The sequence below is a fragment of the Thermobia domestica genome, chromosome 5 (genome assembly GCF_964235325.1).
Source record: "Thermobia domestica chromosome 5, izTheDome1.hap1.1, whole genome shotgun sequence".
Classification (NCBI taxonomy): Eukaryota; Metazoa; Arthropoda; class Insecta; order Zygentoma; family Lepismatidae; genus Thermobia; species Thermobia domestica.
This window is the reverse complement of record NC_137458.1, coordinates 319445841-319473435: the sequence shown is the minus strand read 5'-3', so window position 1 is coordinate 319473435 and position 27595 is coordinate 319445841. Positions and strand designations below refer to the sequence as shown.

The following is a 27595-nucleotide window of genomic DNA, read 5'->3' as shown; positions in this document are numbered from 1 at the left end:
TTCGTTGGCAAATGTCTCATGCATTGACACGGAGCAGAATATTCTTTTAGCCCCTCAATAAGCAATTACCCAATAAAATAAATACTCAGTTATTTCGAGCAACACTGTCACTCAACCGTTAACGGCAGAAATCCACGAGTGCCAAGTTAAGCTGGATACTTTCAAGATGCCTAACATACCGAATACAGAAAAAAGCAGTACAACATATACATCTTACCTGGACCTAGAACGTCCCAAATCTTCATCCCTGCAAAATAAAAATATGGTTTCACAGATTCGAAGCCACGTTACACCCCAACCCTCCCTAACAATACTGACAATTCCCACAAACAATCAGTTCATGAATGTAAAAGCAACAGAATAACGAACAGCAGATCTCACACGCGCTCTACTTTAAATGAATCAGATCTTACCTTACTGCTCTCTCCTAACTTAGATGTGAGAAAGAATTGAAGTGAAAACATTACAAGGCACAACAGTACAAAACCAATGGAAAAAATTACTCCGGCCTAGAATATCATATATATATATATAATTATTGCCTATAATACTACTATTATTATGAAATTACATTTCCCGCTATTCCTAAGAATCGGTACCAAGTGTCCGGGAGAAAAGGGAAGAGCTCTTCACAAAATGTTTGTGAGGGAAGTTACAGCTTCAAGCTCTTTACATGCCGTAATTGATAGTAACACATTACTGCAATCAAACTTTGATGTTACTAATACCTAAAATATTTACCTGTTGCACATATTAAATTAAGCAATTAAGAATATTCTTGTAGCGCAACTTACGAATCCATCCTAACAAGATCAAAGGTCACTGACTTTCTTAAAGTTCTAAGACAAAGATCTAACGACAGCAGTTGATTGGCATATAGGGCGTATCATTTATAATGTCCAACAATGATAACCAAAAGATTGAGAAAAGCGGAACTGCACGAAGCAAATATAAGGAGGGGGACATTTGCATTTATCAAACGCCTAACAGTACTGCCAACCCAAGTTATATTTTTCAAATGACCACGTCAGATTACAAATTTCAAATCACCATTTCATCAAAAAATACCACATTTATCATTCAGTGTTGCAAACTAAGGATGTTATAGTATCATAAACATCCAAAAGTTTGGAAGCCTCTAACGGACGTACACAACTAAGATTGGCAGCATAATATATATCGCAAGTACCTTAAACGTTAGATATATGTTAGTTAATGGTATGACTCGTTTCGAATGAACAGGAACATAAGTTTCTAGAGCTTGATCTTTTGAAAGCCTGTATGTCGGGAAAAAAAAAAAAAAGTTAGATAAGTACCATATCTAGTTACTTGTATGGTTTGCAATCGACGTACAGATTATTTTGCCGTTTATAGTACTTCGATATCAAACTGTTTCGGAAATGATAAACATTGAACAAGTTCGCAACATTGCTAAAGATGGTGTATTTCTGGAAAATATTTAAAATTACTGTTTTCCTTCTCTTTTATAGCGTTTCCGCAATAGTTTATAGTAGCTCTAATTACAAGTTCTCACAATTATGATTTAAGCAGTGTTGCGAACTTCAGCAATGTTTATCATATCCGGAACTGTGAGATATCGAAGTGCTAAAAATGGCAAACTAATTTGTTTGCCAATTACAAACTAGATACACTTATAAGCATTTTTTTGAAATCAGTCTATCAAAAAAAATCAAATTTTCAGGCCCTGTTAACTTAGTTTCTATTCATTTGAAACAAGCCATACCATACCCATATCCAATTTTAAGGTATTTTTGACGTGCATTATCCTGTGCATCTTCATTATGTTGTATATGTGCTAGATGCTTTCAAACTTCGGATGTTTGTGATACTATAACAGCGTTACATTGATTAATAAATGTGTTATTTAACCAGAACTCAATGCTTGACAACCAACTGAAATTGAGAACACGTTGAATCCTTCCTGCTAACAGTGCGTGCTTAATTGCCGCATGATTAATCTCTTTCCTTGGAGAAAAAGTAAGGCTTAGCTTCGTAATGATTAGCGGTAGAACAAAAATAGTGCCATTCAACTTCTACGGAAGTTACTATTAAAATGATCTATTGCAATCCTATGGTTTTCGTTTAAGATGCCTGCGTTAAGATTAAAATGGCGGACAATGTTTTCTCAGATGTCCCCCAAATATCTATTCCTACCTATACTGTTACTTGGGGTTAATTTTGAAGCGTTTATTGCTTAGTAATTCCACATTTTCGGACATAATCCTCTTGCCAATAGTGTTATTGCCGCATTGTTGGTTATTACGTAGTAATTCAGAATAATTCTTCCAATAAATCCTACTTTACTCCCGACAGCGTCAAATTAGATTCTTGGCAAGATGCTGATAGTATGATCGAACGATGTAAGGTGGCAATCGCAAGACTTATCACAACTCCTTCACCATTTATTTTTCACCGTCTCCTTCATAACGCTTAAGAAACTTTTACATATGACATACCAAACGTGATTTCAGCACGTAAATAATCTTAATGCATATAAGAAATTTCATGTTATAGTACAACCTCAATGATCTCTGCAAACTTAGTAAATTTTTGTTACTGATTCCATTACTGCAATAAACTTAGTTGATGAAAAGCTCTATTTTTCCGTTAATTCCCAACAGCTTATAAATTAAAATCTAAGAACTAGGTAATAATACGAGATGTACAAATCTACGAAACTTCAAAATCAATTGACCCTGTAAAACATTATTCATGAACATCCTTGAGAACTGCAGAGGAAATCATCTGTATCTTCAAATTTTAGTGAAAATTAATTGTGTAGCAGCCAGTCTCCAGCGGCATCAACAATTCTCAGTACTACATACTTCATAGTCTACTGTAATTTATCTTTTTAAAGAAGTAACTGTTGCAATGTTATGGACCTTCAGTAGAGCGTCAATAAAAAAGGTTAGGAACCACTAAACTAGGGAAGTCCGTTTAATGCATCGACAGTAAGACTAGCCATGCATCAGGTAATTTTTATTCATGTACTGAATGACAAATTATGGTGCTTAAATACTATCAGTATTTAACACTATTCTCTTATGTAAAAAGTGCCACCAATTTATTTACCGTACAATGATCATAACATTTATAATTCTATTTACATGTCGAGAATGAATCTGAATTAATTTTTAAACTAATTGAGTGAGACCGTTCGTTGGACTATAATACCAGCCAACTACTGTACATAGTTAACTTGGAGATTCCAAGGAACTTGTAAAAAAACTTGCCACAATGTGGATTAGGGCATGAAGTAACTTCAATGAAAGACATCGTATTAGTAACGTCAAGTTAGGATATTGTGGAAATTTACTTCGATCTCTTTACCACCTTAAACCTATGTAATGAATTTGTGTTCCTCTGCAATTATGTCAAGGATAACTTTTAAGGTACAATTATTCTTAAAATTTTAATTAACGCATTCTAGTTTCAAGTCTAGTAAAAATTGTTTCTTATGCTACAACGCAAAGCATTGACAATAGGGGAGAACGTCAGAAAATTTAATTTCCCAGTATTCTTTCCCCTTGTATGAGAGTATCAAATTAGAGAAACCATTCTGTTGCAGCAAGTCTGGAAAAACTATTACGAAACGGATGTATGCAAACATTGAACACTTAACGAATACTTGTTTAATACAACGGAACTTGTTTTCATTTATAACAGTAAAGCTAAGTTTAAATCGAAACAATTTTAGACGAATTGCTTATAACTTGGCTAAAACTATTTTTACACCTGGTTTAATGAAGTCTATCAGCATTTAGAATTAAAAATTAATATTTATGAAATACTGAAAGCAGAAAATCACTTAAGATTAAGATTATGCCAAATACCTGAAGCGACTGCTGGAGGTTGGTGGCGAGCGACGGCTGAAGATGTTGAAATCTGAGCTACTCCTGTCATAGAAACCGTCTCTGGAGCTGGAGTCACGCAAGGAGCTCGAGGATCCTCTCAATGACATTGGTGGCGGAGGTGGAAGCGAGTCCCGGCGTGGTGGCAGTGGAGGTGGAGGTGGGAGGAAGTCCCTTCCTCGGAGTGAAGATGATCCTAAGTCTCTTGGTCCGAAGTCTCTTGGTGGCAGAGGAGGGAAACGACGCTCAAATGCATCACGGGAATCATCATATCGTCTCTCATAGTAGCTATCGTAATAGCTATCCTGTGAAAGCAAAACCACACGCTATAGTAACCTATCACTCATTGCATGAACACAATACATTACGTAATACACCCCAAGCAGTATTCCGAATGCTTATAAATAATGGAACAGCTCAAGAGCTGCTTTAGGACATTCACAAAAATATTCGAATCTGCTCTCCAACAAGCAAAGGTTAGACGTGGAAGACCTAATTCCACCAGTATCCAAATCAGGGTTAGCAAAAACCATGGTGTCTATTCAAAGAAAAAAAATCTTGGTTTAAACTTGCTCTATGTATTAATATCACATATAAACAGAAATAAAGTGTTTCGCCTTGGTATTATGTAACAACCGGGTTATGCTGGAAGGGGAGTCTCAAGCTTAAAGCGAAATCCAAACAGCTACTCTGCTTACATCCGACAGAACTTGTCCCCCATTTGAACTCGAAACCGGGACTAATTGGCCAGAAATGCGATACGTCTGCCGACCCACTCACGAAGGACTCAAAAATACGCTGTACTGATCTTTACATACTTGTTAATGTAATTGTCAAGAATCATTTCAGTTAGAAAAAAAAGAACAGTTGAAGTGAAACCATTATTCAGAATTACATATGGGCAATTTCAAAATACTGCAGAGTACAGAAGAACTGTTAGTCCACTACGGCTTTTATTAGTCCAAGTTAAAGAAATGCAACGCCTTAATTTGCATCAGTAAGAAAAGTGAATAAAAATACGAATTATTTGAGCCCATTTTGGCTGCGACCCATTTATACATAAACAGATACCAAAGATACGTTTGATTTCAATAAATGCCTCTCGTGGGGACTGTATGACCCCCGTCCCAAAACAAGTACGGCATTTCCATGTATTTTATTAATAGCAAACGTTATTAAAACTAAACAAAACTGCATTTCTTTCTATGATTGTAATTGCATAATAAACTATAAAAAAATCACAAAAGAAACATTCATAAACTTATAAAAAAGTTGCTTTTGTAGTATATCTGAGTAATGAATAGGGAATTTGGATCTGAATATAACGAATAATATACGGGAGTGAAATGTGATAACCCATTTTACGAACACTTTCACGATTTTTTTTTTTTTTTTTTTTTTTTTTAAGCTAGTTTCGAAAAATCAGCCAACCCTGATCCAAATATAGGATAATGTCACAGTCACGTCAACTAAAAAAACCTTACCACATGATGTAAAAAAAAACACAGAAAACCATGTAAATGCATACACAAATCCATTTTGCACTTTAGTAATAGTTAAGTACTTCATTAAAAAAACCTCACCGCACAAAGTATAACAAAAGGCAGTCCCCCGCTTATATATACACAAATTCTGAAAGCAAAACAACTAGGTCGCTCTTTCGAGTGCTAGTCAGTACCATTATGTAAACTGCTACGAAGTATTCACTCCATCGCCAATATCTGCCAATTAGGTTGAATTGAAAACTTTTACTAATAGAACCAAACCTAATTTGCTAACTAGATGATGGGACGTCTGCAGCTCTTTACATATACAGTATACGCCCGCGCAATATCGACACCCGAACTTCCTAGTAAAATCTTAGAACATAAAAAGTGATGAGCCTAATGTCCAAACCCTAAAAATACGATTCCCTGTACCTGAAAATATAGGTTACGAGTGCATCTATTCTTGTTAACATCACTTATTGCAATACAACACCATACAAGGCAGTTATTAGCAACTGAAGGGATTTGTTTTTAGCACTTACCAAAAGAAGTTAGATCGCAGTCCTCGATGCTTGTATACCAAATGAAGGTATTATAATTCTGAATTCTACTTCCCAGCCAGCGCAGACTGCGATCGATAGCTCACGAAAATTGAAATGTTTGTAAAACACTCATACAAATACTGCATCAATTAAAATCTACAGAAAAACACCTTAATCATATACAATCATTAATTACTTCAGAGCATTGTAGTTAATTTACCATTTCCAATGCTATTTTTTTTTTTAAAAGAACACTAAATTAGTTTAATAACAGTACTATAAATTTTTGTACAAAATTCTTAATTCTTTCGAGTTTTACTATTACTGTCATAATTGAACTGAACTGCTCAGCGTCCAATGTGCACTATTGAAACTAAAAATTAAAATAATTTCAGGTAGTCCAAAACTGCAAGTTAACTACAACGCTCAGCATATTCATATTTTAAATATAGAATTTTAAACCTCCAACCGACTTGAAGTCTCATCAGTCATCTCCGAATCAAGTTCCAATCTAGAAAATCGGAGCAAAGCAATCATTTCCATTACTTTCCAGATATCACGAGTTCTACCATCGTTCCGTAACACGGTTCCATCCGTGACGAACGGTCCTCGAGCATTCTTCTAACATTATAGCATATATTAGCTTAAATTAGCCGTACCTACCGCTCACGGGGCTATCAAAAATAACGAAGCGTCTCGAACTTACCCCGAACCTTCCCATCAATCGATCCCGCATGAATGGCGGCGGGGGTGGTGGGGGATAAGGTTCTCCTCGTCCAAACATTCTGTCACGAAAGCCGTTCCTGTCAGGTCCCATGCGCCTGTTAAGAGAATGCAAACCTTTACACGCACGTTCTCCTCAACATAAAGCTAATCTTAAACAAAAGCATCGACCGTGCGCGCAGTACCTGGCCAGTGAAAAATTCTAGGGCCTGCGGATGCATTAGTTTGCTTGTTCAACACAAATTTTCGGAAATTCGAAATTCAATATAAGCACCGGCAAGCCGTAGAAGATTTCACCACTGACGCCGCCGCGAAACGCATCGGCGTACAAGCTGCTTAAGGATTAATATAAAAAGCACGTTTCTCTTACACGAAATCCTTAATACTATAGTACTTTTAATAGTTAAGTAGACATACGAACACATACGAGAAAAAACAGGAAGAGTAAAGAACTCTTATAGTAACAAAACTTATGCTTACCGCATGAAACTGTACACAATCTGCCTACTAAACGAAAAATGTCTTCTAAAACAGAAAAACTATGAATAAAAATGACGTTATGAGAAATGTAAGCCATTAATCGAACGACTTCTAAGTTCCATATTATAAATTCTACAACTTCCAACGAGCTACTCAGCTTAACTTATGATAATCCCTCCTGTATAAACATCCATCCAAAAAATAAAGGTTAATTCTGATTTGTACTTCAAAAGAGAAGTTCTTTGTGTTTAATTACTACACATTTAAGACTAAGCAACGATTTTCAGTAAGCCAGAAGTACAAATTAGTTAACTGAAGACGCGATGGAGGTATATTTTAGTTCTTTCAAATGCCAAACTATCATTCAGAAAAATTACAATTTTGAACATTTTTTTTTTTTTTCATTTCTTGAAATAACTCTCCGCTTTAAAATCACTTTCTATTGCTAGGAGATGCATTAAAAAATTACACGAACTCTACTTCAATTATAGAAAAAGTAAATTAACTACGAAGGAGAGTCCGAAAATCAGCTTCCCCCCCTCCAGTTTTCCCCAGGAAAGCGATGCAACGGGGAAATAAAAGCGCGGTCGCACGCACAACACAGACAAGTGGGTATCGTTCGTCCGCGATATTGCACCTGGCACCGTCGCAGCGTTTGCCCAAAGCGGAGGCAAGTCCCTCAGTCTAAGCCTGATAGCTATGGAGAGGAGGCGCGTTTTGAGATGCCAAACGGGTGTTGTTGCTGAACATTTTGGAGGTTAGAAGCATCACTGCTCCGCAGTGCTGTCACACCGTCAAAATCGAAGGAGATTCGGAACAAGCGGCCTGGCCCCATTCCTGGTGCTCTTGTTGGATGAGAGTGCGAGATATCACACTGCGACGGCAACGCAAAACCATATTGCAACTCTTGGGTGGGAGGGCTTTGCCCATCTGCCATACAGTCCTGATCTCGTACCCATCCGTTTCTAGCTTTGAAGACTGCGGCAGGTTGGAAGAAATGCTGAAGTCACAAAAGTTGTTCGAAGTCACTTCTTCCGTATGCAGAGCCTTGAATTGTTCTGGGAAGGGTTTTGAACCTTATAGACCGGTATGACAAATGTCTCAATGTACGTGGTACTTGTAGAAAAATAAAAGTATGTGCTTTTTAATGTCACATGCTACTTTATGTCTTGCATCCCCACTTCTTCCACAATCGCCTCGGACCTTATTTTCGGACTCCCCCTCATAGTAGTCATCCAATGGTCCATTTCCTTACCTCGAGATTTCATTTATTGAGGTCAACAATTTTGCTAAACAATGACATTTCGATGCAAACAACCACAAACTTTGTACTAACCTTAACATTTGCACAACTCTTAAGCTAGCTACTGAGTGAAAGCAACCTGTCAAATCAACCTATCCCTTAAGACGCTGGAAAACAGTCCTGTCTTCCCATTCTCATTTTTTAAAGAAACTATGAATCTGCTACATTTCTAACTCATCACCAATGCTTATTTCTCAAAAAACATTCAATCCATCTTATCACTGAAAACTCACCCTCCCATTGTCTTTGGGCATTCTTTTGACCAGTGACCACCTCTTCCACATCTGTAAAAAAAAGAATATAGCTAAGTAGAAAATTTCACTATTAGAAACCATTTACATTTCCAACAGTACCTCCTTTGTTAGTTGAATAGTAATTTATGCTCAATACCTGTCAGTACCAATGTCAATTTGTTTCGCTCATGAGTTATGATTCTGAATAACATTCCCACTTTTTTGTGTCCATGCGTTATTTATCGCACGTTTATAAAGTTATTACCGCTAAATAAAGACTACCAGCGAATGCTATCCATCAACGGTTCAATACAAATGCGATTGTTCATTTCCGTATCATGTGTATATTATCCAACTACTACCTTTCCAACTCCGAAATTATGAATCGAATTTCAAAAGATATTTGTTCAATGTGTGCTTGCCTCCCAAAGGGATGAACTGCTGGAGCATTTGCCGCAATCTGACAATTTAACAAGAAATATTTCCAGAAGTATTAATATTAGGGAGTGAAATGTCTTGGAATAAACTGCGTAATTTAACAGGTAAATGCAGCAACTGGTAATTCCTAATTTTATGTAGTCAGCAAATAATCGAATAAGTAGAAGGAACTTGAGATTTTATTTCCATCAATTCCAAAAATAACTAGCACTTCAGTTCAGACTGCTATGGATATAAAGCATTATTCAGCGTGATTCAAAATTATGTGAACGATTACAACTCTTTATAACTTTTTTTTATTAATCATCCAAATAGCTTCAATTCTTACAGCTAAATCTCTCCAAGTTTGTGATAAAAAAATGAAAATAGTACATCACAAATGTGTGATGTGTGTGTTTCTATGTGTGCCCCTCTTTGTTACCTTGCATACATCTATTCGGTATTCCAATTCCGTCCAGACCCGTTTCAACGTGTTTGCAACAATAGTTTGCACTGCACCAGTAATGTGCTCTTTCAGTTCATTCACATCTTGAGGTAGAGGGGGGTATGTAGACAATGTTTTCGATGTCCCCACAGAAAAAATCGCAGGGGGTTAAATCCGGTGATCTTGGTGGCTGGCCAACGTAGAAGCTGATTATGATTTTTATCTGACCGCCCAATCCAGCGGTGTGGAAGTCTGTTGAGAAAATTTCTGACATTGTGATGAAAGTGACATGGAGCTCCATCCAATTGATAGATGAAGTTTGCAATGTCATGTTCGAGCTGTGGCATAAGCCACGCAGTAAGCATTTGTAGAAATGTTTGTCCAGTCTCAGTTCCTTCATCAAAGTACGAACCATAAAGTTTTGAAGATGAAATTGCACAAAATACATTTGTCTTCGGTGAATCACGCACAATTTCACAGATTTGGTGAGGCTTCTCAGTTCCCCAAATGCGAACATTGTTTATTTACTCTTCCTGTCACTTGGAACGTAGCCTCATCACTGAAACAAAGTTTGCCCAAAAAATTCATAATCAACACTGCACAATTCTTGAAATGACTCACAAAGTACTGCGTCACGTGTGATCATTAGGTGTTAAAGTGTTGTAACAACTGTACTCGATACGGATACATCTTTAAATGTGTACGCACTACACGCCAAACAGTAGTTTGAGGCATTTGGAGCTCTTTGCTAACTCTCCTGGTTGACTTGCGGGCTGCGTTGAAACCTGGTTCGAACCCTTTCGCAATCTGCCTCAGAAGTGGACGTATCGACGATTTTTCTTTACAAATGCATCTCATTCTGTTGAATTTGTCATACCACTTACGTATGGAGTTCTTTGATGGTGAATCTATGAAATGTGGGGCGGAACTCGCGCTCAACACTAACAACAGACCGACAAACTTGAAACTGTAAAACGCAAAATGCTCTCTGCACCACAGGCAGCCATCTCGGAACTAATCACTCACCTAGCGGATAAATTTTACACTACGCTCGTTGCAAACAAAACTTTAAGATAATATTGAAACTATGTCCATCGAGATTTTATTGTTAAGAGTATTATCACTTATAGAACGTTTCCCTATCGTTCACATCATTTTGAATCACGCTGTATTACGCTCTATTTATTCAGTTCATGCTTTCAATGTAGAATTCTTAAATTGTCAACTTACTGCACTATTAACACTACAGCTAAAAAAGTTGACAATCCTGTTTATTCCTATATATCGTTATTTTTTTTCCAATGGACCTTGTAATGACCAACCAACATTTCATTGCAATATTGAGTGCTTTCCCTGTACTAATTTTACCTGTTCACAGAAACTTACCTGTAACATTGCTCTGGGTCACCCATACCAGGCCTCTGTCTGACTTTGCTTGTTGAAACTTGGACTTTCATTGGCTGTCCGTCAACGACAAACCCATTCAGTTCCTTAATTGCATCGTTCACACTGGCACTTGATTCTATGTGCTGGAATAGACCGAGAAAGCTATAGCTGGCAAAAAAACCCGTAACTAAAACCAACTTAAAGTAAGTCATAGTCATCAAAAGTATAAAAATGTCATTGTTTACTGGACAAAAAAAGCTATAGCTGAAAAAATAAACCCGTAAATAAAATCAAACGTCAGTCATATAGTCAAAGTATAAAAATTTCATAGTTTACTGGAATGTAAGGTATCTCCCATTGCTACTCTTACAAGGCAATGTTCTATTCTCTCAAACGATGGTCCAAGTTTGTAACGGAAAATTACATTAAGGACTTTGCTTTATCAAAAGGTATGAGTATCTGAGTTTTTTTTTTTTTTTTTTACTGGCTGCTAGTTAAGTCTGCGAACAAAGTTCAGCATAATTATTCTGTGGTTTTCGTCCCTTTACATGCATGTAATGCCCTGAATCTCAATGGTTAGAGCTATGAATAAACAAGATTTACATTCGAAATAAGTTCATATTATGGAATCAATAATTACAAAACCTTTACGGGAACTATTAGCTGTAGAGCAATATACAAAATTTTAATGTACTCATTGGGGAACAACGGTACATTTATACTTTCAACATGTTTGCGTACATGTCAGTGAACAGCCATACATGAAAACCTTTAAAACAATCTTGCGTTCTGTACATTACATCATCCAAGTGATATCTATTCCCATTTAACTGCGTATGTGAACAAATTCCGCTATTGGTTTGTCCTAACCCTAGAAACGTCCACTTCTTTAACAATACAAAGAAAGCAGTTACGGTGACAACAGCATTAGCTGTCAATGCTGGAAAATTTTCTGGAATTCGAAGACAAATTCGCAATCGAAATGTGATTCTAGCAAGAAGGTTCCGCTCTCCTAATTTCTCGTAATTGTAACACTGCTTGACCCGCTAGTTTTCCCAGATTTCGTCGGAATTTCTTTTGTGAGGGAGCCTTAAATTGAGGCTGTAAACAAATTAAGCACACTGGACGAATATACACTCGAATGCTGAGGCATGTTTCTGACAACTCCGGCAGGAAATCTGAATGCATGGTGAGAAATGGACACCACTTCACGTAACTTTCAAAACCAAGGTTGATTTCAAGACTGCATAAAGTATCTGTGAAATAACACATGTACTCCAATATGCTGAATAAACACTATCATTTTAATCGAAACTCAACCCTTTCTCCAAGTTTTTGGAAAAAAAAAAAAAAAAAAAATGGTTGATGGCTACACATTCTTTGAAACAGTCTGTAGTTACCCACAGGTAAAATTGTATCAAGCATCACCATGGTGGTCTAGATATTTAGTTCAAATCACAAACCTTTACATTGTATAACTTATGCGACACTTTTTAATACTATACTGCGAGTTAGCAGAATCGAGTAAGATTCAAAAGTATTCGAATTTTGAGGCACCCTGCAATTTTTTTTTTTTTTTTTTTTTTCTCATTTCTGCACTTTCTTAGTTCAAAATTACAGTCAACTGAGCTTGAGTCAATTCAATCATATCTCTACACAACACTTTGGAAAGAATGACTTCACTATGAATCTAATACCATGTTACACTTATCGCAGATCATAGTCTTCTGAAAAAGTATTTACATTGAAAGAATGGTTTAGTGACTGCTATTTTGACTATTTCTTTACTAAATATGTCATTTATGCTTTGTATGGTAAAGGGCTAGTTGACCATTTAGAGTTAAACGTACCCTTCAGCACCCATGAGACCAGAAGCTAAACGTGGGATCTGAATCACGAATTCCCACTCGGACTAACCCAAGTCTCCCAAGCAGACTTATACGTTAACCTATACCTATGAGGGAACTGTACAGCAAATGGGAAAATTAGGACTGATCGAAACAATAGTAGTCAATATAATGATATAGAAACACTCATTCCCTAACAAACTGGACTCATTCGCGTCACACCATTCGACTAGGTACGTTCCAGTTAAGACGTGTACGATGACTACACATAAAATTAAAAACTTGCAACGTACAAAATGTGTTACCATACAAATTAGCTGGCAACACTAACCTTGTCAACAGACACTAGAAGCTGTATGCTCCGAACTCTCCTACAAGTTGGTGAGTTATGACAGCTCACTCCTGGTGGCCACAAGACAAACTATTACATGATAGCTATTTAGTATGATATCTATAAAGTTTACTACAGGTAATTACAGCAAACTACTAGCTTACAAGTTTTACATACAAATACCACGTCTTATCAGTGAAATACTCACCACAAATCCATAGTTTCTCACTATGTCGCACTCAACAACTGTTCCGAACTTTGCAAATAGTTTGCGAATTTCATCAGCCTTAGTTTTGTCGGACAAATTGCCGACGAATATTTTTGTGGTTGGTGTTTGTGGTCCCTTCCTACTTGTCGCTTCTTCAACCTTCATTGGTTGGCCATTCACTAAGTAACCATTCAGGTTCTGAATGGCATCCCGACCAGAAGGTTCATCTTCCATATGCTGGAAAGAAAAATAAATAATACAAATCAGAAGCAGTTAACACGTATAATTTTTATTTACGCGTATTATACTATATCCTCAATACTGCTTTTTCTCTTCTTTCAAAGGCAAACCCCTGCTTTCCCCAAGGAGCAAGATTTGCAGTTCCACAAACATTCTTAAAGTTTTCACGATCTGCTTATTTAAACAAAACAAAAACACCGCAATTGTCAAAGCTCGTAGTCAAACTGCTTTCCACCTTTATTACGAGGAACTAATAATGCACTTTCCAACTTGCTTAACTCATGCCTAACATGATTCTTGGTATTGCACGTAACATCGTACACCAGATAGCGACGGGATCATAGGAGCAATCATCTTGATACGCCACTGGAAATACAAATTTGGTACGATGCAAGCAAATAACAGGGAACAATATTGACATACTCCGCAATACCACTAGTTAACAGTCTTCCCAACCCAATTAAGTTTTATTAACGGTACTATGTCAGTTAAATTTCGTAACTACATATTAAAGGGAAATAGCGATTCAAATTATATTAAAACATTAAAATGACTTGTGCAATCCGTAATTATAAAATTTAGTTTCATTCTTAATACAACTCTCGATTGTACGTGTGTAATTATCCAAATAGTTGAAAAAATCAGTTTTAAAGTAAACTATCTTCAATCTAAATAGCTGACATGGAGAAATGCATTTGCACTAATATCCAAGTATTTATTACATAAAGGCAATCTCATTGCCTGGCCTCCCAGATTACAGTTGAACGTAGTTACAGAGTTTGATTGAACTAAGTTTGTTAAGCATGATTTCAAAACATTCTTTTTCCAGTCTTATTCAATTCTAACTAGAATTTTCCTTTTGAAAAATGCATACCTGAAAGCAAATCCTGTAACTAGGCGTGTACTGAGAAATACAATTAAAGAAACTGATTATAATCACATTAAGGATACTATTCGAAATTCAAGCTTTGAAGTATAATTTTGGAATTTGATATCTTTGGTTTCATTATTTGTTTTATCCAACAAAAAACACTGGGTTCTTTAGACTAGAAAATTCGAACCACCCCATAGCTACATTAGCAAATGTAGAGAACTTAGTTTAGTTAAAAAAAAAAAAAAAAAAAAAAAAAAAAACTTCTTTTAGACCAAAAAATAAATAAATTTAGGAGAGTTCCTTAGCTATCAATGTAACTATTTGGTAATTCCATAGCTATTTCGACAGCCGTGCACATTAACCTGTGCCTATATTGCGATTCAATATTTTCGACCTTGTGTTTTTGTTTAAACAAGCCAAACCTGGAATTAACATTTGACAAATTTGAATTCTAGATACTATTCACTTCTTTAAACCAAACCAATCACTACCTTACACTACATATACGTATGTTCTGACTCTCGCGCAGTAAGAAAATCTTTGCGCATTACCCAAGGATGCAGGTAGAATCTTTATATACTAGGGGCCAGCCAGAAAAATCATACCAACAACGAACTTAGTTTGAGAGTTGGTGCCAAGTACTAGTTGCATCTGCGGATGTTTTATACGTCCTGGAAGGCTAATTTCAATACGCGCCGCTTCTAGCATTTTCTTGTTCCTTTAGGAGACAAAGATTTTACTCGTAAGTTTGAAACAAGTCCTTTTTCTGTAAGTACGTTCTCGGGATGCTGAATTCATTACAATTAGCTTTCCGCTATATTTTACAACGCGTTTTTGTTCTCGAATAACGCTGAAAGGGAAATTATTTCTACCTTCCTAGTTTTGAATACAGGTTTCTACCTTTCTAGTTATAAACCACTGTGGTATATTCTTTGTTGCCGTGAGGAAAATCTCAGGAATGCTAGCCTAAAAAAGCTTTTACATCTTTCCGATCAAGTGCCTCCAGCGAGATCCGATAGAAGGATTAATGCATTTTACGAGATACAAAGATAAGCTAATTAATGCATATTGAAGAATTTTTGTAGTTGGAGCAATTAGAAACAATCGACAAGATTCGTTCAACGACAAATTTCTTCAATACACTGTCGGTTGGGCAGGTAGTTTATCAATCTATGCACCTACGATGTTAGCTTACCGTTTCCTGGATGTCTGGTATGCATCATATAAAACTTTGTTAGATATTACGTAGCAAGCACTTACCACAAAACCATAGTTCTTCACAACATCACACTCTACTACTTTGCCATACTTCTCGAACAAAGGCTTCACATCCGATGCATTTGTGCTCTCTGTCAGGTTGCCCACAAATATTTTAAAAGTACCAACACTGTTAGCGCCAGGCATCTTGGTATTGGTTTGTCAAGTCTCAAAATCCTGAAATGGAATCATTTGATTAGACATATTCAACGCGCTTCAAATGTACGCGCAACACTATAATAGCAACTCAAACCGCTACATGAAAATATAATTAACGTGTTTGACAACTACAAACTGAGCATTCAATCTTAACTGTACTATGTTGACAACAGGCTTAGAGTCCCAATCTTATATATATATATATATATATATATATATATATATATATATAGCAGGCGATGTCTGGAGTAATAAAAAAATCGCAATTCTGTTAGTCACAGAAATTTTCAAAAATAAATGAGTAAAACTTGATTCTACAGAAGTGTTTAACTCACTAGTGTCATTACCGTCAACTGAAACCTAAGTATGCCATTATCTTGATGTTTCTGTCCCTTGTCATCTTACAACTTGCGATTGTCTTAGCATAAAACTGCAGGCACTATTATATATATAAAATCCTTCGGTTAGCTAGCAACATAAAAATGAACAGTCAAATTTTAGATGAAAATTAAAATACAAAGTAAACAATGGACATTAAGCACCTCTCATCCCGATAAAATGCTTGTAGACTTTAACATAGCCACCACATGGATGATTATCTTCGGAATCTTACATTTCAGACAAGTGAAAACTCGTTACTAACAGTTAAACACAATACGGATTTCTCGAATACCTGGATCATATTCTGTGTTGCCAGCCAAATACACGAATAACAGGTACAGAAGGTTTGTAAAAATAATAAATAGCTATGTTTAGTTCAAGGGGCCCAGAAGTACGTAAAAAGATTCACAGCAGAGAAGTTCACGGAATTTATTCCTGTATCGTTTAAGAATGGAATCTTACTACTTGCAGATATGAGAAATGAAAAAATGCTGTAGCGACTACGTACTTACTGCGAGCGCGCGTTAAGGAAATATGAATATTTAATTCTAACATCGTAACCTAACCAAATAACAGAAATAAGTAAAATTCTATTATTTTTTTCGAAAATAAGGCTGGACCCCTTCAACTAAACCGTACAGCTTTATTCTTGGTGAAACACTCGAAATATCTGTTGCGAAAAGACAAGTCTTTCCATAGTTCCTTCACTGTTCTCTAAAAGACTTGTGGTGGGTGATATTTCAGTTCGCATGGATAAAATTCAAGGGGCCAACAGAAATACTGAAAAATTACAATTTTTATATGATTTGCGTATAAATACGTTTACGGATGTGTGCCAAAAATACTACACTGCAACAACTTGTACCAGGTGGCTACTAAAAAGCAAGAATGCTATCTAACCAAATAAGGGTAGGGCGAAGTAGCGCGGGAAGGCGTCCGGAAGGAGGCAGCGACAGTAGGTACATGCATAAGCAAGGGTAGTGAAAGGATGTAGGTTTGGCAATGACACGAGTTTCAGCAGCACTTGTCATGGTTTCATAATAGTAACGCTCCACTTGTAAACATAAAATACAGCTTCTGTACACCGTGCAGAAATACACCGCCGCTGGAAAAACAGCATCTAATAATGTTATTATATACAAAATTCATCCGTCGCAAAGCACTTTTAATGATTTTACGGCGTATGATTAACAGAAGGGGTCCAGCTCTTCTCTATAAATTGTTAATCTCTGCTCATATTCGGTCAGTTTATGGTAGGGTAGGTTAGGTTAGTTTACGTTATATTAGCATAAGGGCCCCGCATAATTTTACAAAAAATGATAGAACTTCGCTTATTTCTACTAATATTAGGTTACGTTATGGTACGCCTAAGTACTTGTATCACTCATTTCTCTTTTTTTTTTTTTTTTTTGTGTGTGTGTGTGTGTGCTTCCGGACCCCTTGTACTAAACATACTCCGATTTTACATTAATAACGCTACATTTGTAAATCAAAATACAATTTTATCACTTTGTACTTAATTCCATAAGGAACACATTTCTGGGGGCGATAAACATGTCTTTTCATGGAAAGTATTTTACTGTTAAGTCTTGCAAAATGTAGCGCACAGAACACTAGTACCAACTAAACAGACTAAAAACAATCTTTCCTGTGTAACTAATGTTCATCCCATGAAATGTATACAATTGAGATTCGCATTAAAAGTGTAATATAAAATGGAGAAACACTTTCATGTTTAGTTAAATTCATAGATTAACAACAGTACGTATGTCTCTGCCAGCATCGAGATCAAACAAGATGACAAAAGTTATGATATCCTCAAAGAAAAATACAACTTCTACAATGCTATTCAAGGAAAAAAATAGCACTAAGAAGTTTCAATTACCGAACTATTTTGAGTGAACGAAATCAATATTCTCGCAGAATACGTAAGAAAGTACATGAACACAAAGTACAAGACAGATGTAACGTAAACGTCGAAACGTGAACGAGATTTACTGCGTGGATCACAGCAACCGAGCACCAGATGGTTCAGGCGGTCTTTTGAAATGATTCAATATTTCACGAATTTCGGTTTAACATTTGTTTATTCTTCTTACGAGGAAATAAAGTAGCTATGCAGAAAAGCTCTGCGATTGAGCGCTGAAATATTAAACTTCTTGTAACATTTAATCATGTAAATGAGACTGCCAGAGCCATCTGGTGCTCGATTACTGTGATCCCTGCTAAATCGCGTAGGCATGTTTACGTTATACCTCAGTCCTGTTTTTTCCTCTGTGACATGAAGTTCGGAAGACATTCAATGAATCGTGCGGGAAACGAATCAAACTCAAATGGTATCTACCCTGTACCTGTTTCTATTTGCTTCAGAAACCATGCAAAAATTAGTAAACCCCATCTGTTCTCAATGAAAGCATGAATGAATCTCAAAGTACTCTACACGAGGAAAACAATTACACATGAGAAGTCGCGAAATATATACAGTTCACACAAATCCGCCCAATGCAGGAAAAATAAGTATGCTCGCCTCACGGCAGTTCTAGAACATAGGTACTCCCTCCCCATTGAGCTGTAATGAAGACAAAACTACTTGCCCTGCCAGGCTAAAGACCCGCCTTCACTCCCTAGTGCTCGCTCGGCAATACCATATGTATTACAGGGCTCCTAGTGGTCTGGTCTCTTGTAAATAGTTTAAAAATGACCAAAATCCCATCATGCCCCTTTTTATCTTAATTTCTCAATCACCTCTGTTTTGTTTCATCTTTTCTTTACTTCTTTTTGAGCTTCCTCCTTTCTTAGGTTTTCTAAGTTTGCTTTGTAGTTACGCTAAGCAGATGTACGAAGCTTCTAAGTGGAACCAGTTCTAGCCTATTTCCGAATTTCTTCACCCCAGACATTATATTTAACTTAGCATTGTGAGTTCTCAAAGCCATGAAATATTCAAATTCATCACCTACTCTTTAAGAGCATGCAAGAAGCACAAAATGAACATGAACCACACAAACACACTCAACATTGAATGGGGCATTTTGAGAGAAAACAAATACTATGACAAAAGAAAGAATAGACAGAAGCGTTCTCAACCCCACCTACAGATCTTAATCATCCATCAACCATCCACTGTGCTTTAGAAAGAATAAAAGCTGAAGTGAGAATAAAGCTGACTTTCACATGTGGCAGCAAGTACTGAAACTTCCAGAAGAGTAATGAGTAACAAGATTCTGCCTTCTTCCATTTATTTCTTTAGAAAACTGTCAACGCAAAACAAATCATAAGAAAGATTCACTTTACCTCCCAAAAAAAGTAGCTTTTAGTGAACAACTTGGAAAATGTAACTTAGTTAAAAAACTCGCTATGAACCCTGGTAATACATACTAAACCCTGGTACAGAATGAAACTAACCTAGCAACTAACCTATAAAGGACCCTTGTTCCAGAACCTTCCCTCACCGCCCTTCAGAAAAAGCATCTACCAGCCTATCGGAAGTTTCCTCCCTTTCTTACGCTGTAAGATGTCAACAGTTCACTCGATCCCAAACAAATTTACATTTCAACAGGCACAATTTTCTTTATGCTCGCCTCGCTGATGTAGCGGACTGCTAGGGCATGTGTACATAAGTTCAGGTTACTGTTGGGAGGACAAAGCTATATGAACTTGACAATGGTCTCTCCAGTTTGTATATTACGCAGACACGAGAAAATATGCCTGATTAATTTTAACGAAACTGTGTAAACTTGCCTCAGCAAACAAAACCCTATCCTACTCTATAGTATTTTTATTGATGGCCCTATTTATTGATGGGTAGTTGGGGCGTGTACTGTAAAATTTAGCAAGAATTTCAATTATCGACTTTCACTAATGAGCTTCCTTTAACCTGAAAGGGTATAAACGTGAGATGCTGAACCAGAAAAAAAAAAAAAAAATCCACAATTGCCCATTTAAAAAATTAAACCGGGAAGCCTTGCGCACGTGCTAATAGTTGAACCACCACCTTTCTTTTCACGAACATCGCTATAGTAATACATACTGACTTTTAATAAAAAATGTTATCAAATTAATACGGTACAAAATATCCAAGGGTAAAATTACGGCACTTTTTTACTAATTTGCCACGCAAAGAATCTAATTCCCGAAATCCTTACATTAAAACTAAACACATTCACGTCACGAACATATTGATCTTATACAGGTAGTATACATGGTTAAAATGAAAGAACTGTGATTTTATAAAACTGAGTTTCGCATTAAAATATACGAATATGAACCATGCCGGTCTTCATGTTAAACATACAATCAATGCTACATGACGCTAAACTCGTTAAAACCCTTTTAAATCATACTTCCCTTCACTTGTCACAAAGCCACACTTATTACCAACAGAGTATGCAAACATCAAAAATAGCTCTTGGAAGTGTATAGATCAAACTTTTTTTTTTTTTTTTTTTTTACAACTATAAACTCACTTCCTTTTGTCCACGCACACGAGGAAAAACGACACGTAATGGAGGAACACATTTGATTAAAAACTCACCCCACGATTTTTTTTCCTTATCCGAAATAAATACACACACAAGCACCTAAAACTAATTTACGAAAAAGATACTTAGGAAAATATAGCTTCCAACAAAATATTTAATCAGATAATCATTACTTTCCAATTTGCCCGAGACCGCTGTCTTAGATTACCACCGGTACTTACGCAATACATACACTTCATAGCTCCGACTTCATTTTGGTTCTTATTAAAAATAGGAAATAATCTACAATAACTATACTACAACTTTACCTATATTTTACGGCTAAATTACACAAAGTTATACTATAATTTGTACTATAACTACTCAAAATCAAACACCACTGTCACTTACCGATATGGCGGCTTCCGAGTGAAGTACAACGTGCCGCCGACAGATGACGGGTTCAAGACATGTGGTACTCTTACCGTAAGTCCAATACATTACTCTTACAAAATACTTACCTCTTCATTTCCTTTACCTGATAAAAAAGCAATAGAAAACCAAATATATCCTTCACCAATACCCCACAGAGATATTGAATTTCAAATAAATTCATAAAACATTCTTTTCTAAGAATTTCTAATTGTAACATACGGTATTCCATGCTTCGTGTAGGATTACTCAACTAAACGCATGTAGAGATAAAGTTCATTTCGTAATACTCTCAAAAATGTATTTCAATTCAAACTTACGCTTCAAAGTACTTTTACAAAATATTTTTTATACCGAATTTAATAATTTTCGTGATCGAAGAGTAAAATTATACTGACTCACCTGAATAATGCACTTTTCCTTCTTGACCCACCCCAAAAGATGAGTTGCAACAGTAGTACCAGTATCGTCTACTCAAAATTACAGAAATCAAATGGTGATTTTATTAACCAACTAGCATTGATTACCCGCTTCGCTGGATTAAAATGAAAATTTAAATGTACGTACATCTCCGTATCTCATGTGTTTGGTATCCATGAAATATGCTGTTTTCGTTTTTAGTGGTTTCGATTTAGACGGCATCAGAAAGATCACTGTTCATCTCAGCGACCCCGAAAACTATGGATTCGAAACTAATAACAGTCATTTTGATCATTATATATATATATATATATATATATATATATATATATATATATATATATATATATATATATATATATATATATATATATATATATATATATAATATCCCTCCCCCAAGATGCGAGACTGAATTTGAATGTAAACGAGATCGAAAGTATCACTAATCATGTCAGCGACCCCGAAAAATATGAATTCGACACCAATATGGGTATATGAGTTGTTTTTGATCAGTTTTATGTATATTTTCCTTTCCCCAAGATGCGGGGCTGAATTTGGATGTAAACGGGATTGAAAGTGTCACTATTCATGTCAGCGACCCCGAAAAATATTAATTCGACACTAATATGAGTATATGGGTTATTTTTTATCAGTTTTATGTATTTACCTTTCCCCCCTCCAAGATGTGGGGCTGAATTTGGATGTAAACGGGATCTGAAGTGTCACTGATCCCAAAAACCATGGTTTCGTCACTGATATAGGTTATTTTCGATCATATTTATGTATCTAGCTCTCCCCCAAGCTCCAGTGCTGAATTTGGATTTAACCATTCTCAGAAGCGTCATTGTGCATCTCAGCGACCTCGAAAACCATGGATTCAACACTAATATCGGTCGTTTTCGATTATTTATAAATTTCCTCTCCTAAGTTGCACCGTCAAAGTGAAATGACAAAACCATCTCAGGCCTGAACGTCATTTATGTTGAAAATTTGATCGAGATCGGTCGGGCGTTTCAAGAATTATTAAGATTTATATATATATATATATATATATATATATATATATATATATATATATATATATATATATATATAACCGCTTTCCGGATCTGTCCCCTTACTGTCCCACCAATAAGTACTTTCAAGCAAGGGCGCCGATCAGGGGGCCAAGATGGGATGATCGCCCCCCCCCTAGAGAAAATTGTACTTCGCAAGATCGAAAATCCAATAGAATTTTTAGAATAGTTACAGCAAAATTTAAAACTATATTTGAAATGTCGCATATACTTGCCCCCTAGTGATGTGCAAATGCAAGACCAAGACCAAGACCCGGGTGGTCATGGTCTTGGTCTTGGTCTTGCACACCCAGTCTTGGTCTTGGTCTTGGTCCTGCATACCCAGTCTTGGTCTTGGTCTTGGTCTTGCTTGCAAGAATCTTGGTAGTTTTGCTTTTAAGAAATTTATGATTTTCATAGGTGAATTTTACGCTGGATATCAGAGATAATAAATTCTACAATGCGCCAATAGCAACGGAAATACAATGTATGTTTCTAAATGCAATGTAGTTTACCTTCGTGTAAGTATGAAGATAGTGTACAACATAAGCGATGACTTTTTTTTTTTTTTTCAATGGTTGCCCCCGCTTCACTACTTTTAAGATAAATCACATCATTTCGTAATCTTTTTATATTTTTTAACAGATACAATACTCCATTGGTTCCCAAATTGGGGACCCTACCCCTGAAACGCATGAAAGAAAATCAAAACGGCACAGATTACTGAAACACTATGAATTGCAAAATAATTTTTACAATCTAAAGGCATCAGATTTTTTATCAACCTCGATTAGCTAATCTTTATATTGAACAAAACTTCCGATTAAATATAAGGATTTTATTTTAGTGATTCCAAATATGTACTCTATGGGGCAGAAACATGGACATTACGGAAAAGCAATGAAAAAATTGGAGGTTTTCGAAACATGAGCATGGAGAAAAAAGGAGAGAATTAGCTGAGTTGAACAGAAAACGAAGAGAAGGTGTTAGAAATAATAGCCGTAGGGTAGAATAAAAGAATTTTAGATGTATTAAGACATGTATTGGGACATTGACTGAGGAGGAACTGTATTATGAGGGACGTATTAGAGGGTATGGTGGAAGGGTAGAGAGGGAGAGGCGAAAGAGACTGTAGTTGGAAAAAGGTATTAAATCAGAAAATTGCTACATCAAGACGAAGAGACTAGCTGAGGCCCACCGTATTTCGAAACTTCTCAGTTGCAGCAAGTGATCTTCTAATAATGACAGAATAGCTATGATGATGATGGTGATATGTTTCGCAATATCGGCCAAAAAGGAGAGAAAAATAAAAATAATATTGATTATAATCCAACCAGGTTTAAAGAAATTTGCAATATTTTGAGTTTGTAGATGCTTTAATGGAAATAGTACCTGCGCTTCGTTCTTATGCACTGATGAAATATATATATATATATATTTTTCAATCCTGAAGTGTTACTGTTTTTCATTTTTAATGTCACTTTATTCTTAGATTTTTGCATAGTTTGCATAACCATAGGGATGTTCCCCACTTACCGCAACAACTTCAAAGTACGCATGAAATTTACCTTTTGGGCTCGACACTTGCTTTTTTATCTTGCAAATTTCTTCTTGCTGGACGTTTGTGGCGTTTCGTCAGCAGACTGAGGCAAATCAACTGAAGGGTGAAAAACAAATCTAATCTTTTGCTACATTTATCCCAGGACGAGTCTACAAACTTTATCAGCTCGAGGGCTAAAGGTTTAAGTTAACTCCAGATAACACACACCTGTAGTGTGTAATTTCACGATAAGTAATCCTCATTCTTTAAAAACGGAGGAATACATTGTAATCCAGCACCAATGGATAATTTCTCTGTATGCAACAAGCTTTGATTAGAATGGCACTTGTGTGGCTTGAGAACGAGGAATAACAACAGAAAACGCGAACCGATTCAGAAAACGACATACTGTAGCTATATGCTACAGGGGCAGATCGACTCACACCACCGATTGCATAAACTAATGGGAACACATTCACTCCAGTGGTATTTTTACTCTAGCCAAGAAATTCAAGTGAAAGAAGTAATGATTTTTTCTCATTTTTACATTCGATAAAAAAGATTCAAGCAGTACCAGTAATTGTGCAAGACTCTTGCACAAGAGTCTTGGTCTTGGTCTTGCAGGTATGGTCTTGGTCTTGCACCCCTTGGTCTTGGTCTTGCATCACGATTCCTGGTCTTGGCCTTGGTCTTGCATGCAAGACTCTTGCAAAAACTGCAAGAGCAAGACTCTTGCGCTCATCACTATTGCCCCCTTCTGAAACCACAACATGGGCGTCCTTGCTTTCAAGAAACCTGAACTTACCTGGTTAAGACATCGAAGAACATTTCCAAAAAGGGATTACAGATCTTTTCCCAAATTGCCCTCCGGTTTCAATAATGAGATGAGCATTAGGTACCGAGAGTTTCGGGTGTCTCGTCTCGAAATCCTCACGGACGATCAGACGGTCACTCAGACCACGACGCACACAAATATCACTCATACATGTAACAAAAACAATTAAATAAAATGACACTTTGCTTATTTATTAAAACACTAGTAAAAAAAATATGCAGGAGAAAAAGGTCATGGGCAGCGATTAGGGGGGGCAAAGGGGGGCAGTTGCCCCCCCACTTTTTTGAAGTTACCCATTGATGTATATAGTTTCATTTGGAAATGTAAAGTTATTGCATATATATTACTGGTTCATAGAAAAGAATGATGCCATATATTTGCCGTTGCGTGAGTACGTATTGGTTAGTTCTCTTCCTGTTGTATTAAGAAAGCTACAGGAATTGCGTTTTAATTGCCACTGAAAATTGTCCAAAATTTAACGTATTCGAGCACAATGATTCCAGCGTACTTCATTTCTTCTTACATTGTTAGTCAGACGCTTTGAAACTAATAGATAACACTTAAAAAAAACTTTCACAAGTTATTCTTTAATTGCATAAAAATTGACTAAAATGTATTTTCTTTTTTTCTAACAGCAAGAAATATTGATTAAAAACAGAGCAATAAGAAAGAATTACTACATTTTTTTATTGTTTTACAGTGTAATATACGAATGAAGTGTGTGTTTAGGGGTGTACGAGGATATATACAATTAAATTTACTGAATTCAACATAATTCTAGCTTTCAGGATTATTTTGTATAACTGGAGTGTGAATTGATTCTAAGTATTGTTGAGTTTAGATGTATTCCAAGAAAGTGAAAACTGCACTTAATGGCAACGAAAATGTTTCGGGAAGCTTACTGTCTTTCTAGAGTAATAACATACATTTAATACCTTGTGTGGAATGAAAAATATAATTTGTTCATTAATCCCTAATTCATTAAAGTTTCTATGTAACTTGCAAAACAAGCCTCATTATTCATTACTGAGTAATACTGGGTTAGCCTAAAAGAAATAGACAACTTTAGTGGTCCCCCAAATGAAGAGTTTTAATTACTGGTAACGTAACTTACATGAGTTGTTAGGGTACATCTGGAAGTGGTTGTGATACAACTACAGATGTTCTATGTGTGATCCTTTGGTTACACGGGAAACATCTAGTCTGTAGTCCAATTCTTCCCAAACAGGCATCAAACTCTGACTGTCCACCAATGCAACGGCATCTCTGATTCGTTCTTTCAGTTCCGTCAGACTGAGAGAGGGGAGGGAACATACACATTATCTTTTCTGAAACCCCACAGAAAGTAATCACACGGTGTGAGGTCTGGACTTCATGGTGGCCATTGAGTCATAGCCATGTTCTCATCAGTTGAACGGCCAATCCACCGCCTAGGAAGAACTTCGTCAAGATAGCCCCTTACATCGGAATGTCAGTGAGGTGGGATTCCATCCTGCACAAATATGAAATTGTCACTATCTTCTTCAAGTTGTGGCATCAACCAAAGTTGCAACATGTCAAGGTACTTTCTTCCAGTAACAGTTTCTTCTTGGAAAAGAACGGTCCATACACCTTTTTGGGCGATACAGCACAAAACACGTTAACCTTTCTAAGTCCCTAATCTGCTCTGTTTACGATATCACTAATGTGAAAGGTTGATTCGTCCTCAAATGTAAGCAGCTGAATGATGTCATCTTTTTCTTCACAAAGATTTTGTATGAACACGCAAAACTGAACGTTGCTGTTTGTCACTTTCATTGAGACTTTGCAGTAATTGCAGTCGATATGGATAGAACTTGAGACGTTCGCATAGAATGTTCCAGACAGTCTTTTGAGGGATATCAAGTTCTTTTTCTGCACATGTCGTTGATTTCTTCGGGCTACGAGCGTAGCTCGCACGAACGCGCTCAACTATTTCGTTTGACACTGGAGGTCTTCCCGTGGATTTCTTATACAGACAACCTGTTTCTTCAAATTTATGCACCCAGTCATAAATGGACTGTCGTGTGGGTTGGTCTTTCCCATACTTTGTCCTAAAATGACGTTGCACTACAGTAACTGAATTTGTCTTGGCATATTCCGGAACACAGCCTTCTCAACTTGACTCGCCATATTCCTCCAAGCCACGTCAATGTCAAGTTCGAGGGCGGGGCCGCTTACGTCACACACCCGTCATTGAAACAAAAGAAAAACTGTCAGCCGCAAAACTTCAAGTATGTATGCATGTACCACCGGTAAAATCTTTTTGCTCAAAAAAAATTATACATAGCATAACTTGTCTATTTCTTTTAGGTTAACCCTCTATTATCCTTTCTATTTATTTGTTTTGCAAGTTTGTTATTAAATAATCTGATCACACAATTTTCCAGACAGCATTTTAAGATGTTCATGAGCAAGAAATCAAATCTCTTCTTACACTTTCGTTGTTTAAGAATACAAAGAACTAGTACCTACTTCCCTTGCTCTTGTCAATTTCCTTAATAAAATATGAAATAGAATATATAGTATTTTAACTTAAAAATATAGTATCCTATTAGTTATACAATCTTTCGACAAACAAAGTGTTAGCATCAACCAGGTAAACTAACACTGATATACAAATATTCAAATCATGCCTGCCCCCCCCCAC

At 36.4% G+C, this 27595-nt stretch overlaps 1 protein-coding gene across 11 annotated transcripts in view; it reads right to left on the bottom strand.

Annotated features, from left to right (window-relative positions):
- Nucleotides 1–21622, bottom strand: part of lark (RNA-binding protein lark) — a 58439-nt gene extending 36817 nt beyond the window's left edge. For 3 of the 11 annotated variants that reach the window (XM_081760518.1, XM_081760520.1, XM_081760521.1), the window contains exons 1-8: nucleotides 21395–21534; nucleotides 15649–15822; nucleotides 13275–13511; nucleotides 10889–11031; nucleotides 8641–8691; nucleotides 6608–6722; nucleotides 3855–4177; nucleotides 218–247 (exon numbers count right to left, since the gene is read on the bottom strand). In XM_081760518.1, the coding sequence (XP_081616644.1) occupies nucleotides 218–247; nucleotides 3855–4177; nucleotides 6608–6722; nucleotides 8641–8691; nucleotides 10889–11031; nucleotides 13275–13511; nucleotides 15649–15792 (1043 nt within the window). In that variant the 5' untranslated portion in view covers nucleotides 15793–15822; nucleotides 21395–21534. Of the gene's footprint in view, nucleotides 1–217; nucleotides 248–3854; nucleotides 4178–6607; nucleotides 6723–8640; nucleotides 8692–10888; nucleotides 11032–13274; nucleotides 13512–15648; nucleotides 15823–20971; nucleotides 21184–21394 lie in introns of those variants that run through there. The other 8 variants (XM_081760519.1, XM_081760517.1, XM_081760522.1 and 5 more) reach the window with 6 other exon arrangements.
- Nucleotides 21623–27595: the final 5973 nt, after the last annotated feature.